The following is a 25125-nucleotide window of genomic DNA, read 5'->3' as shown; positions in this document are numbered from 1 at the left end:
GTGCAATATCCTCTCTTGTGTCATCTGTGCACTGCAATTATCATTGCCCCATTTTACCTTATCTGCAGCTTGTTTGACAGCTTATTCATCACGGCGTCTCCACAGAAATTTTAGAGGGAGGTGTCGCCGAAACAATACCAATGCAATGTATTTGAAGTTGAAGGCATTCTCTTGAATGATGAACAAAACATCGCTAATTCATTTAATGAGCACCTCCACTCCGTTTTTACTTATGATGATGATGTCTTACCTGTATTAGAGAATGATTTGTCACCGATTCCTGATTTGTCAATAAGCGAGCAGGGTATATTCCACATGCTTTTAAAACTTGATGAGACGAAAAGCTCGGGCCCAGACAATGTACCCAATGCTTTCCTAAAAAGCTATGCCGAATGGGTTTCGAAATACTTATACATTGTGTTTTTACGTTCCTTAGACAAAGGTCAACTCTCGAATGACTGGAGAACAGCCCGAGTGATACCACTTCATAAAGCGGTGTCAAACAGTCTATAAAGAACTACCGACCGATATCTTTAACCTCTAACACCTGCAAATTATTAGAGCACATAATACATAAACATATCGTAGATTTTTTAGACTCATAACATATTAACAGAATGCCAGCATGGGTTTCGGAAAGGGTACTCCACTTGTACACAGCTAGTTGGTACCATCCATGATTTTGCCATATCAATAAATAATGTCAAACAAATTGATGCAATTTTTATGGACTTTTCAAAGGCATTCGACAAAGTATCACACGGTAAATTATTATTGAAATTACATAGTCTGCTTAGAAATTCTCAACTTGTTATTTGGATTTCAGCGTACTTGACCAACCGCCACCAGTTTGTTGCATTTAAAGGCCATCAGTCTAACCAACTACCAGTGCAATCAGGTGTCCCACAGGGCTCCATCCTAGGGCCACTGCTTTTTCTTATTTACATCAACGACATAGTAAAAGACATCTCCGTCAAATTAAAACTGTACGCAGACGACTGTGTTCTCTACATGGAGGTTAATGATCAATCGGATCAGGTGTTGTTAAACAATAATTTTCAGCGTGTTTCTTCATGGTGTCAATGGTGGCAGATGTGTATAAACTACGACAAGACTGTTTTTATGCGGATAACTCGAAAGAAAAAGCCCTTAATGTTTGCGTATAATTTTAACAATGTAATTTTGTCTGAGGTGTCCGAATACAAATATCTTGGGTTATGGATATCGAACAGTCTTAGATGGGATAAAGACATCCGTTACGTTACGCCTAATGCTTACAGAAAATTATTCTTTTTAAGGAGAACACTAACTCTGGCTACCCCTGCTGTAAGAAAATTAGCATACAAATCCATTGTCCTACCAGTCTTAGACTATACTGCTATAATATGGGACCCCTATACAAGAGCTAATATTCTCAACCTAGAAAATGTCCAGAAGAGAGCCATACAGTTTATTTATAACGATTTTAGATGCAGCTCAGTGACTGAACTACAAGCTCGCACTAAGGTAACCCCTTTATGCGAAAGAAACCGCTCATCACGTCTAAAATTCTTACAGCAATTAGTGAAGGGGCACCATGACGTGGATGTTAGCGAATGGATTTCATTTTCTTCCGGTTATTCAACACGCCAAAGGCATAGACTAACAATAACACCTTTTCGTTCTCATAATGATTCTTTCAAGCATTCTTTTTTTTCCGCGAACAGTCAGAGACTGAAATAACCTTAGTAGCTACATTATTCAAGCAGATTCTTTGTCAGCATTTTCATGTCTTCTTGATGACTAAACATAATTGGCTATATTCATAGCAATTGTGTGTATTATAGCTGTGTTGCCTGTTCCTCTATTCTTTTTTTTAGCATTTGATAACGCTTTGTTTAATGACTGAACCTGAATTTGTGTTTTTCTAGTGTTTTTTCTTACTGTAACCTTTGCATGTACATATGCCTCTCGAGTTCTAAATGTGTGGTGCACTTTTTGTATATTTGTGCCTTTTTCTACCATCTAACCAGTGTAATTTGATGCAATGTTGATTTGTTAAACGTGTATTAGTATAACTTGCTTTTTTTTTATGCTTGTTAAATCATGCAGTTTAGCATTCATTCGTATGCTAATTTGTTTTATGTTATGCCTGACTAGCAAACAACTTCTGTACCCACCCCTGCAATGTCTCGCAATGAGACGGCAGTATATGTAAATAAATAAATAAATATTTTGAGTGCCATTATACTGTATCTTCATATATGTACTGTATTCCACTCTGCTAAAACCCCAATAGGGGTTGCAGTACCAATAAATTAAAAAAAAATATTGCTGTGCAATCACTCCAAATGTTAAACAAACACTAAAGCGAAACGATGAATCAGTTTAGACTGATCTATTATACTTTGAAAACTCTACTGTCATTAATTTCGCCACAACAGGTTTAGTAATAGAAGAGATAATCAAGATCACAATTTTTGTTTTTAATTTCACTCCGAACTTGCCACACTTGATGTCACAGATTTCAAAGCATTTTTTGTATTTTGGCAACAATGGACCAATGAAATTTCCTGAAACTTGGCATGTTACGTCTCTGGCCCCCTCAGAGGACAAAACTTCACTTCTGGCAATTAAGAACTACGTAGGCCCTAGCAGAAGCCTTAAAAATCAATGACATCACAGTGATTGGTGCGGAAACCTCAAAGTGGCGTCGCCACCTGCATTTTCTTTTTGCACGTTTCCTCGCTTACCAGGCGTCTCCTCATGCTAAGCGCGGCGATTTTGGTATTGTGAAGGAGTAATTTGCTAATACGGGAAAAATCGTTTTTCTCTTCAGTGTCCTTCAGTGTAAAATAGAATCACTACTACCTCTGTCGCCTTGTACAGCATATTCTTTCCTTTTTGCTTTTTCGTTTTGCCACTTGTTAGTCATGGTCAATATGCATGTTACCACGTCATTTGTGTTAATTTTAAGGGCTCCTTTTTCTTTGTTATACACACTATTAATGAGCACTAACAGACAATAATGCCAAGTATAGGGGATGTCATTAGTAGTAAATGTAAGGTAAATGTGAAGAAGGAAAAAAGGACGAAAAGATAGCTTGCTGCGGGCAGGGACCGAACCTGCGACCTTCGAATAACGCAGTTCGATGCTCTACCAACTGAGCTATCGCGGCGGCCATCCCCCGTCCACTTTATAGGATATATATGTACATTTAAACGTGGGAGCGTCAGTCAGTGCCGCCAGTAGCCATGGCGGCGAGTGGCGTCATTTACCTTACATTTACTACTAATGACATCCCCTATACTTTCCTTGCCATTATTGTCTGTTAGTGCTCATTTATCACGTCATTTGTAGTGGCACAACAATCATGTTCAGCAGGCCTTGGCAAAAGAAGACGCACACTAGGATGGCTCGTGGCAAATGAGAAAAACAGAACGTTCCATAGCTTTGCCGAGCTGGATGCTGTAACCAGTGCCACTCTGCTTCGGCCTCTTGCCTGCATCTCCTTCAATAATGCTGCGATCACGTCAAGGCCACGTCGGCCGTTGTCACGTTTCTCACCAGACATTCGCTTGAGTACTGTCTCACCCCTATGTAATGACTTTGCTGGGTCTTTAGGGTATTTAAATAAATGTTTGTATCCAAGCAAAAAAAAAATCACAAACAGCATAGTTCAGTGACCCAGCACAGCCTAACATGTATTCAATTCAAACAGTTTGTCCGTACCCATGTACATGAAAAATTAACTGTTCGTCAGAGACAAGATGAATGGAATCGTTAGAGGCCAAAGCCTTCGGGCATTGTCAAAATGGACCTTTTTCATAATTGTAAAGCTAGCTTTCTTGCGATGCAGTTAGCCCAACTGATGGTGGCTAATCACTTCTGCAAACAGCATGTTCAAGCGTGTTCAAGCACATTCAAGCATTTGCTTGCACTATGATGCGGAAAATGTAGACTCAGCTAGCTCTCCTGATATAAACACGCATTATAGGCAGCCCCAGCATGTGCAACAAGGACTTCCTCGCCACTTGAAGCACAACAGGCCATAAATTGGGTGAATGTGCAGCGCAGGAAAGCGCACTTGCAGATTGTAAAAAGCGTCTATTCTCACCAAACCAAATCCTGCTCAAGAGTACTGCACAAATTTTTACCTTACACATGCAAGCAGAAAATCAAGCCCGCAGCTGCCATCATCACAACTAAAGCAACCAGGGCGGTCCTGTATGGAGTTTGCGTCGCAGTGAGGGAGCAACTGCGTACCTCTGGCTTTGCAGACAACGCTGCCTTCGTATCGTCCAGATCTAGGTCGTCATCATCGAAGCTGAAGCTGCTGTTGTTGTTGTTGGCCTCCTGCTGCACGGCCCGAATGAGGTCATCAGGGCACGCGTGGCCATTGACCTTGGGGTCAAAGAGGTCGCCGACCATAAAGTCCGACTCTGAAGCCTTCAGGGCAGATAGCTGTCGTGTGGTGAGTGGCGGAAACGCCGACGGCGGAGTGTCCGGCAGGAAAGGGAGTCGGGAACAGGGTCAAGGTCGGGAGAGTGGACAAGGACAAAGTGGGAGGAGGTGAAGGTCAAGTGAAGGTTGAATGAAGGTCGAGTGAAGGTGAAGCATGCAGGGAGGAGGGTGGTAAGCATGCAACAAGGTACAGTGCAGACAAGCGAATGAAAAATGGTGACAAAAAAATTTTTTTTTTCAAGGACAAGACAACAGAAACAGAGAGGTACACACAAAAAGTAGAAGAAGCAAACAGACAAGACACAGCATGGCATGAAAGTGATGGTGAACATGATGTGTTACAAGAAGGCAATGAAAGATTAAGAGATAAGTTTTTAAGAGTAGAAGTGGCAGTACACCATGCAGAGATGACAGATACAAGACAGTATGGAGATTAGCAAATGAAAAACAAACAATAACAGCAGGGTAAAAGAAAAAAAGTTTCAAAAGCAAGGAGTGGGAAAAAATATGAAAAAAAAAGCAGAATAGCAAAGATGCAGGTAGGCCAACAATAAGAAAAGTATTGGAGACAGCCATGCAACAATGTTCAGAGAAAAGACATATCAGGATTCATGTCATGATAAGGAAAGGGGATGAAGGAAAAATGAAATGAGCATGCAGAAAAGTGCATTATAGTTGAATAAAAAGGGGACAAAAAGGCCAAGAAAGATGGAATGACAGGCACAAACACAAAAGAGAGAAAAATAAATTTATTTGGCAATGTTCGCAGGCAGGCCACGGTGCAATGTAAGGATGGCAAGTTAAGAATTCACACAAGAGGCAAGGAAGTCATGAGCCAAGATGGAAGGTGATGAAGAAGACAACGCCGGGAAAGCCAAGATACATGCCGATACCAGCCACATAAAGTGAGCGGGAAAAGTGAATTTTATGCGAGTGAAGGATTTGAGCGACAAAGCAGCGATGATGACATGACAGCAGACGGTGATCGCAAAGGCAAGGCAATGTCAGACAGTTAACAAGCGTGAAAGCGTATAGAGGTTAGGCGTGAAAATACAAATACACGTAGAAGGAATTAGAATGTAAGGGCAGATGCATCAAGAGCAGACGACACACAAAGCCAGAAGTCAATGATGGATGCGATAAGCCAGAAGGAGAAGCATGAAATGACAAGCGTGAAGAGGAAGAAGCATAAGATGAAAACAATGAAGAGGAAGAAGCATAAGATGAAAACAATGTAGTGTGGCAAAGACCGAAGGACAGATGAAGCCACACAGCACGTGCAGACGATGATAATGGAGAGATGAATGATGGTTAGAGGGTAAGCAAAAGCGTGACAACCAGGACGTGGTCATGATGAAAGAAATGCGAGAAATGGGGGTCACGCATCATTCCATGAGAAAGGACGACAATGTGACAGACGGTTGGATTGTGATGGAAATGACGTTTCAGGGAATAGGCAGGAATACGGGATGCAAGAGAGAGAAAGAGAGAAAAAAAGGCACAGTTAAACAGAGTGGGAAAGAAGCGGCGCACATTAAAAAGTGTGCAAGGCTGTGTTTCATTGTGAAACAGACAGAGGACAAGAGAATGAGAACAGAAAGTGCGTCCCTGTTTCAGAAGCAGAGTAACCATAACATAATCTCTTGTCCTGGTCTTCGCATTACACAGGTTGTCTCATGCAACTTGAGCCAAGACTGAAAAGGAAAGCCGCGTCAGAATTGAATCGAAGCAAATGCATACTATTCAAACTAGCCTGTAGTTACTCAGGCAATCTTTTACTTTAGGTAACTCATTAATTATGTTTAATTACCCAGCTTTCTAATTATTGGCTGAAGACCCAAAGTATGCTTGCAGAGTTGTAGAGCACAAAGGATAAAAACCAGCAGAAAACACAGGACACAGCGAAAGAAGTCCTGTGTTTTCCGCTGGTTTTTATTCTTTGTGACTATGTACCAACTAGCCCATTCCAATGCCTTGGTATTGTAGAGCACCTCCAGAAACCACCAACTGAACTGTTCCTGCACGGATACATCTGAATTTTCTTGACTCAGTGACAATTTCTCAATATGCATACGCATTCAATATTCGCAATGCCCATAGACTATCAGTCGCGCCACCAAGCGGATGTCAGGACAAGGGTTAGCAGACGACAAACCGGCCGCCGCTCCCTAGTTCGGCTGTGCTAACCCGACTGTCAACGCGTTGGTTATGTTGAATTCCAATGGCGCAGTCGGAGCAAGCTTTTCTGCTCCTTTTGGAGCATGTGTGTTCCAATGGCAGAGTGAGGGCGGGAGTCACGCGTTCCAATGGGAGAGTCGGAGCTGATTCAGAGCGGGAGTCACTCCGTGGAGCAAGAAAAGTTGCTCTGCCAAAATCGGCGGAGTGAACCAGAACTCGGCGTCACGTACTTCTTTTAACACATTTGCCAGCTTGGGGGCACTGCCGGTGTCACGTGTTCTGACAGTAATGGCGGACGACATGGGCGTCTGAACAAATCGTGCGGCATTGTTTCCGCTGATCGATAGCGACTGCTCTGAGTCAGAAAACTCCAGTTCCTGCACGAACGATTCATCGGATAGTGACAGCGATGCTGACACTGCCGTGTACGAGCGGGAATTCGACAGCGGAATTAGCAGAATGGAGTAACTACAAGCAAGGTATTCTGGGCAAATCAAGTACTTCCGCTTCCTTCTTGCTCCCATGCTTGCTCCGGCGGCGCGGATTGTGTTCAATCGCGAATTCGGAGGCGTTGCTCTACGCCAGAGTCGAGTGCTCGCTCGCAGAGTCCATCGGCTGCTCAGACTCTGCCATTGGAATTCAACATTAGAAAGAAATACTACGAGTTTGCATGTTTCATGAATCCATGAACAAACTGGGCCGTCTGTGACAAGACAAATTTGACTTTTTCTTGCAAGACGCGAAGTTTTCATGAAAATACGTGGTGAAGCACCCTGGGCAAGTCATGCTGCCAATGATGGCACAGAGCCTACACATTTCAGCTCCGCGAAGTTTTCTGTGGCCACGCAGGCTAGTGAAATGTTAGTGTCTGTGTATTTATGTCGAAACTTGCGCTATTTCGCTTGTACATAATATCCATGGGTGTTTTCATAGTGTATGAAACCCATAACATTATACGCGTGTCGCGTAAGCTCGCGATGTCCTCTTCTATAACTGAATAATAACAGAGCGTTCGTAATAAATAAGTGATACACTAAACTAAAACGCTTACATTCCCATAACATTATACGCAGCGTGTCGCGTGAGCTCGCGATGTCCTCTTCTATAACTGAATAATAACAGAGCGTTCGTAATAAATAGGTGATACACTAAACTAAAACGCTTACATTTTGTCAGAAAAGAGCTGTATGAATCTTGCGAGCGACCATTCAGTCATTCGGGGCTGCGCTCGCTCCATGGCTATCGTGAACTACGACCGAGTAGCGGCCGCGTTGCGGGCTCAATTGATCTTGTCCTCAGCTGACACATTCTGACGGAGATTAAACTTGATTGATTGATGAAATATGTCTATATCCACGTTAGTGGACCCCAGCTGGCGAAATTTGATCGCAGCCCTGCTCTCAACGTCGTCCTTCACCTGTGTGTTGCTTTCATAGCCAGTGCTGCACTGCATGTTACTTTGTTGATAGGTGGCAGCACACTGCAAGCAAAGTGTTCACCAAGCCCAGAATGCAGAGAAGGCAAGGCAGCTCTCAGGGGAGGAAATTCTTTAAATTGATTTTGACAGTGATGCTCAAAGAGGCCGTGCACCTTGACGAGGATTTTTCACTGGACATAGAAGGCTGCGAAAGCACCGATAGCGACAGCGTCAACGGAGATGCTGCAGCAGCGATTTCTCTTTAACGTGCTTTGCTGGTTAACCATCTGTACAGGAAGCTTTTTACAATCGTAAGTCACTTCGACTATACTTGATGTACAATAGTGTTGAGACCAAATAAAAGAACAATTCTGATGCGATGAACGTAGCGCAACTTTTGCGGCCGCATGCTGCCGACACGCTCGGCAAGCGGGAGTGAAACGTGCAATCGCGTCCACAAGCCGTGCCGCTGAGTTTCCAAATAGACTTGACCATTACCGTCCGAACACCGTAGTTCAGAAAATTCTTCGACAGTGCGAAAAGCTAGCGTGTGCATTTGTTTCGAGGTGCTCATCAAACCTATAACATCCAAGAGAAGTAAACTGTGCACTCCACGTTCCTCATCACACAAGTAATGATGACGGAGTAACATGTTTGGAAACCATCATCACGCTAAACATGCAGTCCTGTGCAGCAATGACGGCATTACTCGCTAGCGGCCTACTACTACAGCAAATCCGACAGGCAGGCACGGTACGTATAACTGGAGTGCCATTCAGTTCATACGTTTTGAGTACAGCACACAGGATTTCGTAAAGCATTGTTGATGCACGGTAACGGAGCCGAAATATAATCTCTCACACCGCGGTAAATAATGAGGTAGCGAGCATTTCACACTTTCCATGGCTTGGGCAAGTATTTTGGCCGGATATCCACTTCAGTGCAGCTCACGCCCTCATCCGGTGAAAGTGGCACGGGCCGTATGTCCGCATGTCCTGTCTGTTCCTATGCTAACAAACGGGTTGACCCTCCTCCGGGCCCCATCTTGAATCGCACAGGGCGCCACCTATAGCTTGTGGGCATTGTGAATATTATGTAGTATTGAATTGTACTGTATGCCCTCCTCACCCTAAGCCTGTTCGAGGGCCTGTGAGATATTCCTAAAAAAATAAATAAATAAATAAATAAATAAATAAACAAACAAACAAACAAACATAGTCCTCTTTCCTACATTGCAAAGAAAGCCCACGAAATAAAAAAAAAGCCATGTGATGGAGTGCTTGCGCACTGCTATCGTGGTGCTCTCAAGCGTGCAATCAGTGAACAAGGTCACCTGCAGTGACTGTGGCCACGCAGAAGCAGCACAGAATTTTAATGGTGGCTGGCATCTGGGCCTCCGGCTTTGGTCGGATGACAGCGCAAATGCATGCTGCTGGCCAAGCGCTGCCAAGGTGAAAAAATGCCCATAAAACGCTGCAGGCAACCCAGTTCACCAATTTGCGTGCTTGAGAGCAGCACGACAGAGGTGCGCAAGCATTCCGTCACTGTGGCTTTTTTTTCATATTCTGTGAATTTTTTCATAGTTCACATTTCCTTCCTTGCAACGCAGATCTGTCACGTGGCTTTTCTTCATATTTTGTTAATTTTTTTTTTCATATTTCATATTTCCTTCCTTGCAACGCAGAAAGAACTATGTGAGGAGATGTATTACACATGAAACACTTCATTCAGTGCTTTCTGAAGGTGCTCTACAACTCTGCAACATACTTGGGTCTTCAGCCAATAACTAAAATCTTGGGTAATTAAACAAAATTAATGAGTTAGCTAATGTGGAAAATAAAAAATGGCCTGAGTAACCGCAGGCTAGTGCGAAGTATGCGTTCTGTTCAATACGCTTCTAACACACCTTTCATTTTTAAAGTCTTGGACGAAGTTTATCTGGGACAACCCATATATTTACTCATAATCAGTTTTAGAACAGGAGACGGTCTAGGATTACAAGGCTAAAGGCGGAAGTCCTCCACCTGAAGTGGGCCCAGCCATCCATACACTTCAACAGATATGAGGCATATAAAAAAAACACGGCAGCATTAGCACAGCATTTAAGTGACACAGCGGTGAGGTATCATCGGATTGCTGGGTGCATCTGAGATGCACGGCATGAAAGTATTGGGAAACGAGGCTGACTTATGTTGGCACATTGGTTTGCGAACATACCAACACAGTCGCACGCTGCCACGAAAAGCTATCTATAACAACCATAACGCTACCTTGTATAAATTATTTTCTATTAAATTCTACGCTAGCCTTATCATCAACCACTCACGACTGGCTGAACAGTCAGTGTTGGCAGACCATCGCCCAGACCACTATCGAAGCACAAAAACTTTCAGAAGGCATCAACGCCATAAAAAGGCGTCACAATAATATAGCGGCCCAGATGTGTAAACTGATGCAATAATGACACACTATCATGCAGTTGATACCTGTTACAACAACCTCGCTAACTAAGAATTACGTACTCACATTGTACACCCACATTCTGCAAAATTAATGCACACATTTGCACATTCCACATTAACCCACATACTGCAGGCTAATGACACTACCGCCCACTACTCAAATGTGTGCTATGGCGTTAGTTTTTGCTCAGGAATCAGTTTTGCTCAGCATGCACCCTCTTGTTCCACTGCGATCAAACCTATGCGAAAAATTCCCAGTGTGACGTACAAAGATTCAGCAGGAAATGAGCGATCGGAAGCTCGCTTGAATAAAGCTGACTCTATTTTCAATATCTAAGGGCACTGCTTTGACAAAGCAAAGCCTCACTTCAGCAACCAAGCTGCCCTAGGAAAAGTTACGCAGCTGAATGCTAAAACATCTGGTCTTCTGGGAGCTGCACCTCAAACCATTTAATTAGTAGTTTAATTACTAATAATCAAAATAGACTTCACGCCCGAAAAGCGGTGAAGCAGTGGCAAGGCACTATGCAACACGGTGAATACTGTTTGACCAGTGTTGGGTAAATTCAGATGAGCCCTGTGATGCTTCGAACATGCAATACTAAACTGCCACTAGTGTCAAACTAACATCAAGTGGCAAGGTGCCGTATTGTTCTCGCGTACAACTCACACAAGAGATACAGAAAATTCGGAGCTAAAGTTAGGGTATGATTTATACCCAAATTTCAGCGAGCAAGTTGGCTTCACGGCACTGCTTCACAGTGATGCAAGGAAGGTGGCTTCACGGCAATATGCAAGGATGTTTTTTATTTAGTTCTTTTTTTTCCGGTGTCGTTGCAGGTGTGTGTCATATGCAGGGTGGGTTATACGTGAGGAAATACTGTACACATTGCCACAATTGTAGATTTCTTGCATTTCGCACCAAAATTGCTATCCATGTCTTCATCATGACCACTGATTCATCAACCATGTTTGCAACGGTGGGTTTGACAAGTAGTGCGCTTGTTTCAACTCAACGTGACCACGTGCCGTATGACAACCATGCTAGAAACTGTCAACTATGAAACGCATGTATACTGCTACCTGCATGACGACCAAACTTGCCGAATTAAACACTATGGGTTAGCTGACAGCCACCTAAGTGGCAACGAAATAACCAGCAGATACATTGAGTCGTAAAAGACAAGCCTATTGCGATGATAGGACACGTTGCATCGCTGCCACAACTAGTAGAAAATTGCATGTGCACCACCACTACGAGTGCTTATCGTTTACATGAAATGATAAAAATTTCAGCTTTTGTGCCAATAGAAAAGAACACAGCGAACCTCCTCTTTTTCAGTAAATGAGGTTGCATTGATGCAGTCAACATTTATTTTTTTTATACATATAATTTCCAAGACACAATTAGATAAACCACTTTTCTATTGTCCCGCAATATCTGAATCATCTAAATTTTAGTATACAGTGTTCAACACAAATACCTTTGATATATGCATAGCATAAGTGCATACATCATGGACTGACCGCATCATCTATATGACATCATTTCCTGCCATCTACAGTGTAACATTATTGCCCAACGAAGACATAAAAAATCGGCAACACCACATTTTTTGTCGATAAAACACTGAAAATTAATTCTGAGGGAAGACTTTCACGGTTCTTCATAGGCACCACCATGCACAATACCTCCACTTTATCGGGAACTTGCGTTTTAAAAGGCAGCATCAAACCTTAAAGAAGAAAAAACACGGCTGGATCACATTTATGGGCATACTTAATAGCAGACTCTCGTTAAACAGAACCTGAAGGGACGAGGCAAATGTGTTCCGTTTAGCAGGAGTTCCGTTTACAGAGAGACAAACAGGGTTACAGAGAAGCGCTTCTCTGTCTTCTCTTCTGCTTCTCCCTTTTTCAAGAAATGTATTTTGCGCTCAGTCGTCTGCACCTAAGCAATGTACGTACCAACTAGGCCAGAAACAAGTCCTTTTGGAAACAAGGGGTGCAGGATTCGAGAATGAAACCAATCATGTTAGAGGCAGTTAGTTGTTCCACACTCTAAGAAAAAATTGAGTATTTGGGGAGTATTTCTGCACGCAACTCTAATCGTATCCATCTCGCGTACTTTCGTCGCGTTATCGCCGCGGTCGCGGCACTTCTTGGTCATGAACGGCGCGCGCGTATCGCCGTGGCATAGCATCTCGATCGGAAAGCGACGAGAGCCGGGTTTTCAAGAAAGGAAACGCGAGCAAGCCGGATGACGATTATTCTTGCGTGGCAGAAATACTCCCCAATACTCGATTTTTTTTCTTAGAGTGCATTTAAACGGGCCCTACAACGCTTTTCCAGGTAATCGTCGAATGGGTCATTAAAAGAGCTAATTGCCTCACGAACTGACTGCCGCAAAAATTTTTAGAATCCGTCAAGTACGAGCGGAGTTACAGGGCTTTGTTGCATGCTTTGGGCGCTTTCTCTCTCCTCTCGTACCAGCGAACGCGCTGAAAGCTACGCAGGGAGGGGGATGGCAAGGGATCAAGAAGCAACGTCCGTTCGTCAGTGCGAGTCATGACCTTGAGCACTTTCTTTTCTTTTTCTTCAAACCCGCGGCTTACTCTTGGATCGCGAGCGAGCGCGTTACGGCATCCCGCGACCACCACCAGTAACTGTGTACCTCACGATGCTCAAATCAGTCAATGGCCGTGGACTTTGGGTTTATGGTAGGCTGTGCGAATAGTAAGTTTTAGCTTCGAAGCGAATTCGAAGCAACAGTGATTTTGTCGAATAATTTTGAATGAATTCGAATAGTATAGTCTAATACCGCTATAAACTAATATCGCTACAACGAAATTTTCGCCACGACGAATAATTTTGGATTCCCCGTCAGCCGCCCATAGAAAAACAATGCGAAAAATGTCTCGTCACAACGAATGCTTTTTAAGTGCGAATGCACTTTATAAGCGACCTGCATCCGCCGTCCCATAGCAACGGCGCGAGGAGCGGAGAGGAGCGTCTGTAGCAACGGCGCAGCGACGTCATGCCCCACGTGACTGCGCGCGCTCCGCCCTCCGCTCCGTGGCTGCGCGCACCCCGCGCATTGCCTGTGGTGCTGAAGGCCGGCGGCGAGGCGCCGAACGAAAGCGTGCGAAGCGAGCCGAGCACCCGAAGCCGATCTGGCGCGGGGACGCGCGATGCGTGAGCGAGCGCGGGCCCTCGAATTCGATCGGCCGGACGCGCGCTTCAAGCGAGACTTCCTGGACTGCAGCTTCAGATATAGCTGCACAGTGTGCGATCGACTGTGGTTCGACAACAACCTGAGCCCCATCTCGGGCGTGCGCAACGCCGCCAACAAGTTGAACGCGTTGCGGGTTCTTTGGAACGAGTTCGGAAGACAGATCATCATCATCAGTAAAAGTGCTTTGCACTTAAAAACGGCCAAACCTCCGTGGGTCGGCTGGCGCGTGCTCTCTCACTGCCGTCTCCTTCGCTCGGCTCTGCAGTTTAGTCGCGCGCGCCCCCTCATAGCATCACCCCGTGCTTCGCACTTCCTCATACTCCCCTTCGGGGAAATGCGGGTTTTTTTCTGGGTATTTCCGCTTGAACGAAGTTTTCGTCAGTGTCGCCACGTAAGGAAAAGGAGCTTGCCTGGGATGGCCCGAAATTCCGCTAGAAACTCGACCATTTCTCGTTGCCAGAGCCGTGCGGCTGCATTGCAAGACCTATGTCTTCATCGGAGACATGCTTTCTGCCACCACATGCACATCCCGGTAAATTTTTCACCATTTAGATGCTCGGCGACAGACTGTCTATCAGCCATGATGCGCTTGCGGGCCGCGGAAGAATCGTTCTTCAATAACTCCCGCCATGTTTTGACGTAGCCCTCAAAACAAAACTACTGCTCGTTGTCACAAGCCCTGCGATCGTGAATGACATCCACGGCGTTTTGAAGGCACACGTGCGGTCAGCGCGCACCTAGTCCAAGCATAACTACATTTTGCCGAAATCGCTGCGAACACAAATGCAGTCATTTCGATACGATCATGGGCGACCACGAAAATATACGCGCATCCAATGTACACGCACCGACTCAAAGCAATGCTGTGGTCAAAACCGCGGTAGACGCGATGACAGATGGCAACGGCGCAGCTCTGAAGGTACGTGCATGGCCAGCGTGCACAGACTGAAAACGGGACTAACGTTTGCCGCAACCGTTGTGCAGAAAACCGCAGTCGCTATTGTCGCTATCATCGATTGCCAATACACGCAAGTACGCAGCTAACACATTGGAAGAAAGATTAAAAGCAATAATGCCGTAAAACGGCACAAAGCGTTCGGCTTTCCTTCGCTCCCTTATGACTGGAAGTGCGGAGCCTCTAGCGAACTTTGGCACGCTCCTTTGCGGCGCTATGCGCTCGGCATGTTCGAGGGTAGCCTGCATATCGTATTTGCTCGTGTATAACCCGCATATTGACGCAAAGCCGCCTTCCTTGCATTACTGTGAAGCTAACTTGCGCACCGAAATTCATGTATAACCCGCACCCCAAGATTAGCGCTAACTTTTCTGTATATTTTGTACGTGTTATACGCGAGAAAATACATTCACTCAGTGTGCGGCCAAGTACGTCCGAGTTAGGGAGAGTTAAATGCAAAGGACAATGCATGCGCTTGCCGGGACCGAGTCATAATCATCAGATTTTCCGAACTTTCGTGGTCTATGCATGAAATTTCGCTGCAACGTAATTCCGCGACAATGAACTTGAACTTTTTCGAGCGCCCTGTCAATTTTGTTGTAGCGGGATTTGATTGTATATATTGCATATTACAAAGAAAAATGAGCATATTGTCCTGACCAACTAACCTGCACAATATTTTTTTTTTTTAAATTGAAACAAGGCATGTGAAAATGTCACTCTTTTTGGTTCAAAGGGAAGTGGAAGCAACTCTGAATAGTAGGCGGACTTGACTTTCAGTAGAATGTAAGTGATAACCTGTAAAATACGTTACGTTTTAAAATTTACTAAATTAGAGCATATAAGCCGGTTATAACAAGCTTTTAAACTTGAAAATGATGAATTGGTGTAAGGTAATACTGTTAATTTAACCTTAAAGTGGGGCTTCGCGGCAGTGCGGATTTCCCCTGGAAGGTGATTCACAGCACCGCACTGCTCCACCGCAGCGAAAGCAGCTTTACAGGGGGTTACTGTTGTTTATATACGTCCATTCGTTCATTCGAATACTTCGAAATTTCCAATAATTTAAATTCTTTGAAGCGAATTCGAATACTTTAATATTCATTCGAATATTCGAAGCGCTCAAATATTCGCACGTGCCTGGTTTATGGCATCATTTGTTGAGAGAGGAAGGAACGATTTCTAGCTGACTGTGAGAACTAATTGTGAATTCCAGGCCATGTGCTGCACTAATGTTTGGCTCGCGTGTTCTCGGGAGCCTCAACTACCCATCGGCAGGCTTTTGACCATGCTGAAAAAGTGTTGCGGGGCCCCTTAAGCAGCAATTCAGATTAAGGGGTACACTGCACTTGAGAACTTTCAAGTTCTTCATCGATTTAAGTGAAATTTGCGGAATTTATATATATTTGTACGCTGATTTCAAATAACCAATGTTTTTCTAATACAATAAGAATTTTATAAAATATCATCCATTCTATGTGCCATTTGGGAGCTGTAGTTTGCCTAGAATGAGAGAGTAAATAAGCATATCAGAATGACCTGGAACGAGAGCCGAGTGCAAGAAAACAAGAATTGGTGTTCTAAACCTACTTGAACAAAAGTTATGGTATGTCGAACATTCATGACTGAAATCCCTTGTCCTAGACACGATCGCGGATGTTCAACTTACCATACCTTTTGTTCAAATGGGCTTAGAACGTCCATTCTTGTTTTCTTGCTTTCAGCTCTTGTTCCAGGTCATTCTGATTCACTCAGTTTAGGCAAACTCTTGCTTCTAAAAATTGCTAAGACAACAGGGACAGAAAGGGCAAAATGAGCACTTATGTTGTGCCCTTTTTTGTCCCTGTCTTCTTAGTGCTTGTAATTTATAAGTATGAATCAGAACCAACTAGCTCACCTTTCCGTTTTGTCCCAAAAAGTGTATAAAATGTTTCATATTTCAAAAACTACTAACTATATTGGAAAATAACTGCACACTTGAAATCTGCTAACAAATACACAGAAATCAGCAAGTTTTCTCGACTGATAAAGAATTAAAAAATTATTTTCAAGACCCATGTCGCATCTTAAGAGATTTCCGTTTACTGAGAGTCTACTGTATAACTCAAACCTCGATATAACGAACACGGATATAACGAATTATCGGTTACAACGAAGTAAATGAAGAATAGTCTTGTCATAGATACACTGCTACGAATAAACGTTTATAACGAATTTTCGGATATAACAAAGTTATTTTCGTGGAAGATGTCATTTTGTTATAATGAGGTTTGAGTGTAGCATGCACGAATGCGACACAAGGCACCATAGGCGTGCCATAGGCTACTAACCCCGTTGTTGCCGTTTTTGGTTGAGAAGGGCTCCCCGCAGCCCAAGAGGTAGTCGGGGTTGAGGATGTTCTCCGCGCACGCCGCAGCCAGGGCTACGATGTCCGGATGCGGTGGGCCGTTGCTCTGCCCCAGCTGGTTCTCCAGGCTCTTGAGAAAGTCCTCCTCTTTGGGCATTTTTCCGTCAGCCATCTGCGAGCCCGCCAAGCAGCCAACAAGCCAAGCGTCCTTGTTTCCACAAGAAGGGAGGTGTTTATGAAGTTAGGTTACGTGGAATTACTAAAAAACAGCGACAGATGGCTTAAAGGGGTACTCGCACGAATTTTCGAAGGTGAGTTTACTCTCCCATACAAATCTCCTGTATAAAGAGACAGCTCTGAGCAAGTGTGAAGCTCAGTAAATGCTGATAAGATATTATTGCGATAGCAATTATATGGACAGTCTCGGCTGAATTTTGCCGTCGCCGCCGTCATGCACGTATATGTATATGTATATGTATATATATATATATATATATATATAAAAGCCCCAAAGAAAAATAATTCAGAAAAATGCTTCCCAAGCGCGGAATCAACCAGCGACCTCTTGCTCCGCAGCGAGTGGCGCTAACCACTACGCCACGAAACGCAGATCCTCCACGTAGCTAACGGCGAGCGTTATATACACACCCTTTACTGCTGGACGGACTCAGAGACGCTAGGCGCTTATAAGCGTTTCTTCATTACCAGCGAGATGGCTCTAGGAGCGCGACGGGCGGATGTAAAAGTCGTCGGCGAGCTCGCTCGCTTCTTCTTCTATTTGCGCAGGGAGAACCTTGCCCTTCCTCTGACTGCTCGCGCGGTTTTCTCGCGCTGAGGGGAAGAGGGATGTTTCACGCTTTCACTATGATGTCCGCGCTCATGTTACGGAGCGTACGAAAGTCACTCGAGCTCAAGGGACGCCGCTAAACGAACAAACAGAAGATGAGCGCGAACTATCAAGTGTCACAGCTCGACACTTGAAGCACTCTAGTTTCCTTCACTGCTTTGGCCGCCTTTGCAACAGGAGCGCTGTTCAAACTGAGAGTCCATTGGCGAGCCTCACTTCGTATAGCATTAGTTTCTTGCTATCGCATTCATTGCTTCGCCCTAACGGCGAAACTGTGACTTTTTTAGTTTGATCTGAAAGTCAATTTTCACATGGCGCACCTACTGACGTCGACACCAGCGTGTCATAAGGCTGCAGTACTAATTCTGGTAACTTCACGCACCAGTATGGTTAGTTGCGATGACGTCAGGTAACAGAACTTTCAAAACAGCTGCTTGTGCGTCACCAAAAACATTCAAGTAGCCGCTTGTGCGTCACCAACAAGCCACAGAGCAGAGCGCGGTGGAAACACCACGCTATCTTGCGCGAACACGTGATGAGAGGCGTCATATCGTGTTGCGACATCAGGGTACAGTGGGAACCGAAACTGGCTTTTAAAAACGTACTGCAATTCATTTTTCATGGTGCACTCATGCTTCGTGGTACATTTTCTGGACAGTTGAGGGTATACCCTTTCATTTGAAACAAAAAGACAACAACTCAAAAATTTTGTGTCAGTACCCTTTAAAGAAGAACATTAAAAGGACACTAAAGTGAAACAATATGTTAGCTCAGACTGATCAATTATACTCTGAAAACTCTAGCAGCGTTAATTTCACCACGATAGGTTCATTACCAGATGAGAATGTCGAGAGTAACGATAGGACGACGCGACGTTCGGCTGGGCCGGCGACTAACTGCCCGGCCTTGTTTATTGACACTATATATATACACCTGTAACCCCTTAGTGGCGCCGTCTGTTAGTGTGTTAGGGTAAGTGACGCCACCTAGGATTAATATAACAAAATACAACAACACTACATCTCTCTTTCCAAGATCTACAAATTCAGTCTTTTGGGTGGGACCACACGCCTTCCGGATCTGGTAACCTTGTGGGGTATGCTGTCAGGGTCTGCGCCGGTGCTCGTATCGTGCTGGCCATGTGATGGTTCCTCCTGGCTGAGTCTGAGCTCCTGGTTTGGGCTCGAGCTCGGAAGGGAGACTGGGGATGACGCACACGCACTGAGATCTGGGGAATAAGGCACGAGATGCCGTCGGTTTCGTTGTATAACTCCGCTGGGAGTTTCCACGATGTAGGATCGGGGACGCTGGCCCCGGCTAAGAACTTGGGCCCGGCACTCCGCATCAGTTACCCACACTTCGTCTCCTGAAGAGAGGTCCCGGAGCACTCTCGCCCCATGCCGACGGTTGAAGTCCCGAGTTTGCCTTTCCTTAGCCGCGGCGTCCTTTTGGAAGACGACGTCTGGTCGTGGTAGGTCCGGTGACAGCTTGGCCGGGTCCCTGGGAATGCGTGTCCGTAACCGTCGCCCCATGAGAAGTTGGGACGGGCTGTACCCTGTGACCCCTGGCGTGTCACGATACGCCAGCAATGCCAGGAACCGGTCGTTGCTCTTGCGGAAAAGATCCTTCACAGTCTTAACAGCCCGTTCCACCGCACCATTCGATTGAGGATAACCAGGACTGCTAGTAATGTGTCTAAACCCATAGCTCTGGGCAAAACTTGAGAACTCGTGTGACGAGAACTGGGGGCCATTATCACTTCGAAGCACTTCCGGTATGCCGAATCGAGCCATGACACTCTTGATAGCCGATATCACCGCTTGGCTAGAAGTGTTGCGTAGCGTGATAACCTCTGGATAGCGTGAATAGTAGTCCACGAGCAGCAGAAAATTTTGTCCCTCCAAGTGGAACAAATCTGCACCCACTTGTTGCCATGGGTACTCCATTGAAGGTGTTGGCAGGAGAGGCTCGGCACGCTGGACCCTGGTAGTTGCACAATGTTCACATGATTCCACCATAGACACGATATGTTTGCCTATATGAGGCCACCAAACAGCATCCCGCGCACGTGCCTTGCATCGGTTTACCCCCTGATGACCCTCGTGAAGTGAATCCAAGACATCCTTCTGCAGAGCCTCCGGAATCAACAGACGTCCTCCTTTAAGGAGCAGCCCATTGCACACTGTCAGCTCCCCTTGGTACCTCCAATACTTCGAGAGGTTTGATGGCACTTTGTTTTTCTGAGGCCAACCTTGCCTGCAGTACTTCACGAGGGTAACACACTCGCCATCCATCAACTGGTGCTGACGAACTGCCTTAAGGCTAACTGGTGCGCCTTCCGCGATGTTGCCGACGGCCTCACTGACGTACAACTCTACTTGGTTTCCTTCTGCTGGAGACGCTGATGTGACGGGGGCTCTTGAGAGGGTATCAGCCGTTGCCAGCAGCTTCCCTGGAACGTACAATACCGTGTACTGGTACCTCATGAGTTTCAGTCGAATCCTTTGGATCCTTAGTGGTAAAGCATCGACATCCATGGAACCAAGCAAGGACGTGAGCGGCAAGTGATCGGTCTCGATGGTGAAGTGTAAGCCCCGGACATACTCGTCAAACCGCTTGACAGCCCATGCAGCTGCCAAGGCCTCCTTTTCCGTTTGGCTGTACCTTTGTTCTGTTGGTGTGAGGGAGCGTGATGCGTAGGCCACGGCTCTGTGCTCTCCGCTCGGTTGGTCTTGTAGCAAAACGGCACCTAAGCCAAACGAACTGGAATCAGCGGATACGATGGTCGGGTACAGTGGGTGGTAGTTAGCCATGCAGATGTTGGACGACATCATGTCTTTCAACTTTTGGAAGGCGACCTGCTGGGCCAGTCCCCACGCCCAGTCACTTCTTTTGTTGAGCAGTCCTCGAATGGGTGCCGTCACCTCTGACAGATGAGGTAAGAACCGTCCCACGTGGTTTACCATGCCCAATAGTCTGCGGACGCCACCGACGTCGACTGGAGGTTCCATGCTCTTGACAGCAGCAAGCTTGTCTGGGTCCGGCGAAATACTGCTGCCGCAGATAACTACGCCGAGGAACTTGACGCTTGTGACGCCGAATTGACATTTCGACTTGTTCAGGGTCAGCCCGGCGTTTCTCAGTCGAGCCAGCATTGATTGGAGCCGGCTGTCGTGTTCTGCACGGTCGCGGCCAAAAACCAAAATGTCGTCGATCATGTTTACGACGCCTTCTTGACCCTCGAGAATGTAACTCATTTGGCGCTGAAAGTACTCGGGGGCGGACGTTATCCCGAATGGCAGTCGACGGTAGCAATACCGTCCAAACGGCGTTATGAATGTTGTTAATTCTTCAGAATCTTCTGCCAGTTTTACTTGATGAAAACTTGATGTAGCGTCAAGCTTCGAGAACACCTGAGCATTACCCAGTAGTCCCAAAACTTGGTCTACGGTGGGCAAGATATGGCGCTCACGCAACACTACCTGGTTCAACTTGGTGAGGTCGATGCAGATGCGATATGAACCGGATGCCTTCGGTACGACGACCATACCGGCGCACCACGGAATAGGCTTTGTAACGCGTCTGATCACGCCCTCCGCTTCAAGCCTGTCAAGCTCCGCCTTCACGACACCGTGTAGAGGGATGGGCACACGTCTTGGGACCAGCAGCGAATAGGGGACAGCATCTGGTTTTAGGCGTATAGTGTACGCTTCTTGCAGCTCGCCCAAACCACAGAACAGCTTGTCTGATGCCGCCTGGTTGCCTTGCGTCTCGACCACCGGATCCACGAACTTGACCACACCCAGCTCTTGGATAGCAGGAAATCCCAGAAGTGGCATGACCTGTGACCGAAGCACGTAAAGTCGTTGCGTTGCCGACTTGCTCTTCCATTGCAGAGTGGCGGTAAACGTTCCCAGCACGTCCAGCGGTTGTCCCGCCGGTCCTGAAAGTTCACCTTCCGGCGGCTCAAGATATGGCGGAATTCCAGAAAATGTACTGGGGACGACTGTGACCTCGGCGCCGCTGTCAACTTTGAAGCGTAGAGGCGTTCCGTCCACTTTTATATCCACGAACTTGGCCCGCTCTTCGCTGTTCGAACAGACAGCACCCAATTCCACAACGGAAAGTTGCTTGCTAGCCCGGCAAACCACTGCGAAATGGCCCTTTTTTCCACATTTGTTGCAGGTTGCTCGGCGTGCGGGACATTCTGAGCGCAAATGTAAGGACCGGCCACAAAATCCACAAGGCGAAGAAGCATGCATCCATGGGGCAGCTGCGTTGCGCGTCTCTCGCTGCTGTGGGCGGTTCTGCATGACTTTTGCCGCGTCCACGTTTATCGATTCGTGATGCGTTATCACCGCTGGCGAACATGCTGAAAGATTTGCCCTTTCCTTCTCTGCGTCTTCCGCCTGACGGACACAAATGCGCGCTTCATCTAACGTAAGCTTTGGATTGCGGCAGAGCTTATCTGATAACTTCGTGTCACGAAGGCCAACGATAAAACGGTCGCGGACCAGTCGCTCCTCTATGTCCCGTGCAGAGTAATTGCATCGTTTCACCATATTTCCCAGTGCCGTGAAGAACGCGTCAGCTGTCTCGCCTGCCTGTTGAACACGTCGGTGGAACCGTGCGCTCTCGTAGAGCTTGTTGGCGGGGTGTAAGAAGTATCCGTCCAGCTTACCAACGATGACGCTGTACTTTGAATAGTCTTCGTCCCGTACTTGCAATGAACACAAAATGTCCCGTGACCTGGTGCCCATGCAGTATAGCAGCGTTCTGACGCGAACTTCATCGTCCGCCGCATGAAGACCCGTCGCAAAACTGTAGTCGTCGAACTGTTGACGCCACCTCTGCCAAGCCGCTGGGTTCTCGAAGTCGAAATGGGGTGGCGGTTGCAAGTTGGGCCCGGCGACCATGGCCACCATGGCTTTCCCGCCGGTCGCCGCAGGTAGCTCGCTGTCCTTGTTCTGCTCGCCCAGAGGCATTTTTACTATGATGCAGACCCCACTTCTGACACCATGTCGAGAGTAACGATAGGACGACGCGACGTTCGGCTGGGCCGGCGACTAACTGCCCGGCCTTGTTTATTGACACTATATATATACACCTGTAACCCCTTAGTGGCGCCGTCTGTTAGTGTGTTAGGGTAAGTGACGCCACCTAGGATTAATATAACAAAATACAACAACACTACAAGGTCAATGAGCCCGTAATTCTGATGCAATATTATTGTTCACCATCTTTTAAAGCCGTGAGGATTTTGTACCTTTTAGAAGTTAACGCCGTGACCTAATATAAACATACGAATACGGGCATCTGGTGGACATTAACAGCCAATCGACAGCTTCACCTTGTTCACTGAGAGGTCGGCATACGCGGCGTTACCAAACAAATTCAGCCATTGGGAAGCCGTACCAGCGGCATTGTTTGTTACTTTCATTTGTCCTTTTTGTTCTTCATTGCTTTTTGAACTAGAAGCGACAACCCTCCTTTTATATTGAGCGCACAATAGTGGTTCGCACTTTTAAAACAGTTCTGAAATAGTTTCTTTCGTTATTTCTGCGCTCTTCCTTTATAGTTCTGTCCACATGGTGCGTCTAAGACAGCAGCTTGGCCCAAGGACATATCAGTTTCTGTGGTTGTGCAGCATGTTCTTTTGCCTTATTTTGGGCATTATGTATAGTGATCATTGCTTAGTTCCGTATACTGACTGCATATTTAAATGTACATTTGTGATGTTTTGTGTAAGCATACTGCGCACTGTTCCCGGTGACTTGTGTTTTGCCCGTACTCGAGGTGTACATTCCCATTCTTGTTTTTCCCTGGCTGCATCATGCATTTGTGCAAAAAGATGAACATTTTGCGTAAACAATCTGCATTAAAATATTTGATCCCATCCTGGTTATTTTGTGGACTTCATTTTTTTTGTCAACAGGCGCGTTTTCTGTTTAAAACTGACGCAATTCCAAAGTTTACGTGATATTTGCTGTACCTCTTACCAAAAAAAAATTTGAAAAGATTGAAGATGGTTATTCCTGGAAAGGCTTTGAGGGCATGCCAACCTAATATTTTTATGAAAAAACGCATTTCCTACTCGTTCTTGACAGTGCACAGCATTCATGAAGTGATTTGCAGCATCTAATACAAGTTGCCACCGGTAATACACGTTATTCATATACTTAGTCGTTCGAAAAATTCAATGAGGAGGTCGCGCTGCGACGTGAGCCCCCCCCCCCCCCGAACAAAATTCCTGGCTACGCCCCTGGCATGACCAACATTTGTTGGAATTTCGCATTTACTTTTGGAAGTGTGGGATAACGCATTCCATACAACACAAGTAATGAAAATGAGCTGACATTAAAATGCTTATGTTGTCTTGAGCACAACGGATTAAGTCAATGACATGTGTGAATAAAGAATAAACAGGATTAACAAATTTTTTGGCCAGAAGAACACCAATTTTGCTGAGATAGTGAATTCTTGGACACGGGATGTCGCTGGAGCCGTTTCTTCAAGGCTGGAACTTGAAGAAAAGTTGGTTTGTCAAAATGTTGGCGCCAGCAACACGCTAGTCACTTTGTTGTATCATGCCAGCGTTTTGCAACCACGTTTTGGCTGTTCACTGCCAAGCGCAGTAAGTAAAGGGATGCCTGCGTAATATGGCATCAGGTTTATTTCTGGAGCTTCTCTAGCGAGCAGAATTGATAATTCAAAAAAGGCAGAAGTTCAGGGGAAGATGGAAGCTTGCAGAGATGAGAAATTCTTGGGTGTCGCTGGAGTCAGCGCTTCAACAAGCGAACTTCTTCAAGGTTCTCAATTGACAAGTGTCGAAATGGCTCCAGCGACACCCAGTGTCCAAGAATTTCTCCCCTGTGCAAGCTTCCATCTTGCCCTGAACTTCTAATTATCAATTCTGCTGGCTAGAGAAGCTCCAGCAATTAATCTGATGCCATATTACGCAGGTGTTCCTTTAGTTATCACTCTTTACTGTGAACAACTAAAATGTGATTGCAAAATGCTGGCATGATGCAACAAATTGAATAGGGCAAGCACCTCAACAAGCTGGTTTGCATCAAAAATAAATGTCTAAAAAAGCTCTTAAAAAGATCTAGCACGAAGTTCTTTAGAATTCTTGCAAGCAGTTTTTTAGACTTCTAATAACGTGGCGTTAGCACAGCTACAGGAAGTTTTTAAGCTGTTTACGTCTAAATGGCATCTCGACTAAACTTCTAATATACTT

The 25125-nt window shown here is 45.7% G+C and overlaps 1 protein-coding gene across 1 annotated transcript in view; it reads right to left on the bottom strand.

The window, feature by feature from the left end:
* The window catches only part of LOC119376815 (uncharacterized), a 34234-nt gene extending 16996 nt beyond the window's left edge, over nt 1-17238 (bottom strand). The window contains exons 1-2 of the mRNA XM_037646515.2: nt 17022-17238; nt 4247-4444 (exon numbers count right to left, since the gene is read on the bottom strand). Of these exons, the coding sequence (XP_037502443.1) occupies nt 4247-4444; nt 17022-17210 (387 nt within the window). The 5' untranslated portion in view covers nt 17211-17238. The remainder of the gene's footprint in view (nt 1-4246; nt 4445-17021) is intronic.
* Between the last annotated feature and the right edge of the window lie 7887 nt (nt 17239-25125).

The sequence above is a fragment of the Rhipicephalus sanguineus genome, unplaced genomic scaffold (genome assembly GCF_013339695.2).
Source record: "Rhipicephalus sanguineus isolate Rsan-2018 unplaced genomic scaffold, BIME_Rsan_1.4 Seq233, whole genome shotgun sequence".
In the NCBI taxonomy this organism is placed as follows: domain Eukaryota; kingdom Metazoa; phylum Arthropoda; class Arachnida; order Ixodida; family Ixodidae; genus Rhipicephalus; species Rhipicephalus sanguineus.
The sequence above is the reverse complement of the archived record's forward strand: the minus strand, read 5'-3'. Positions and strand labels throughout refer to the sequence as shown.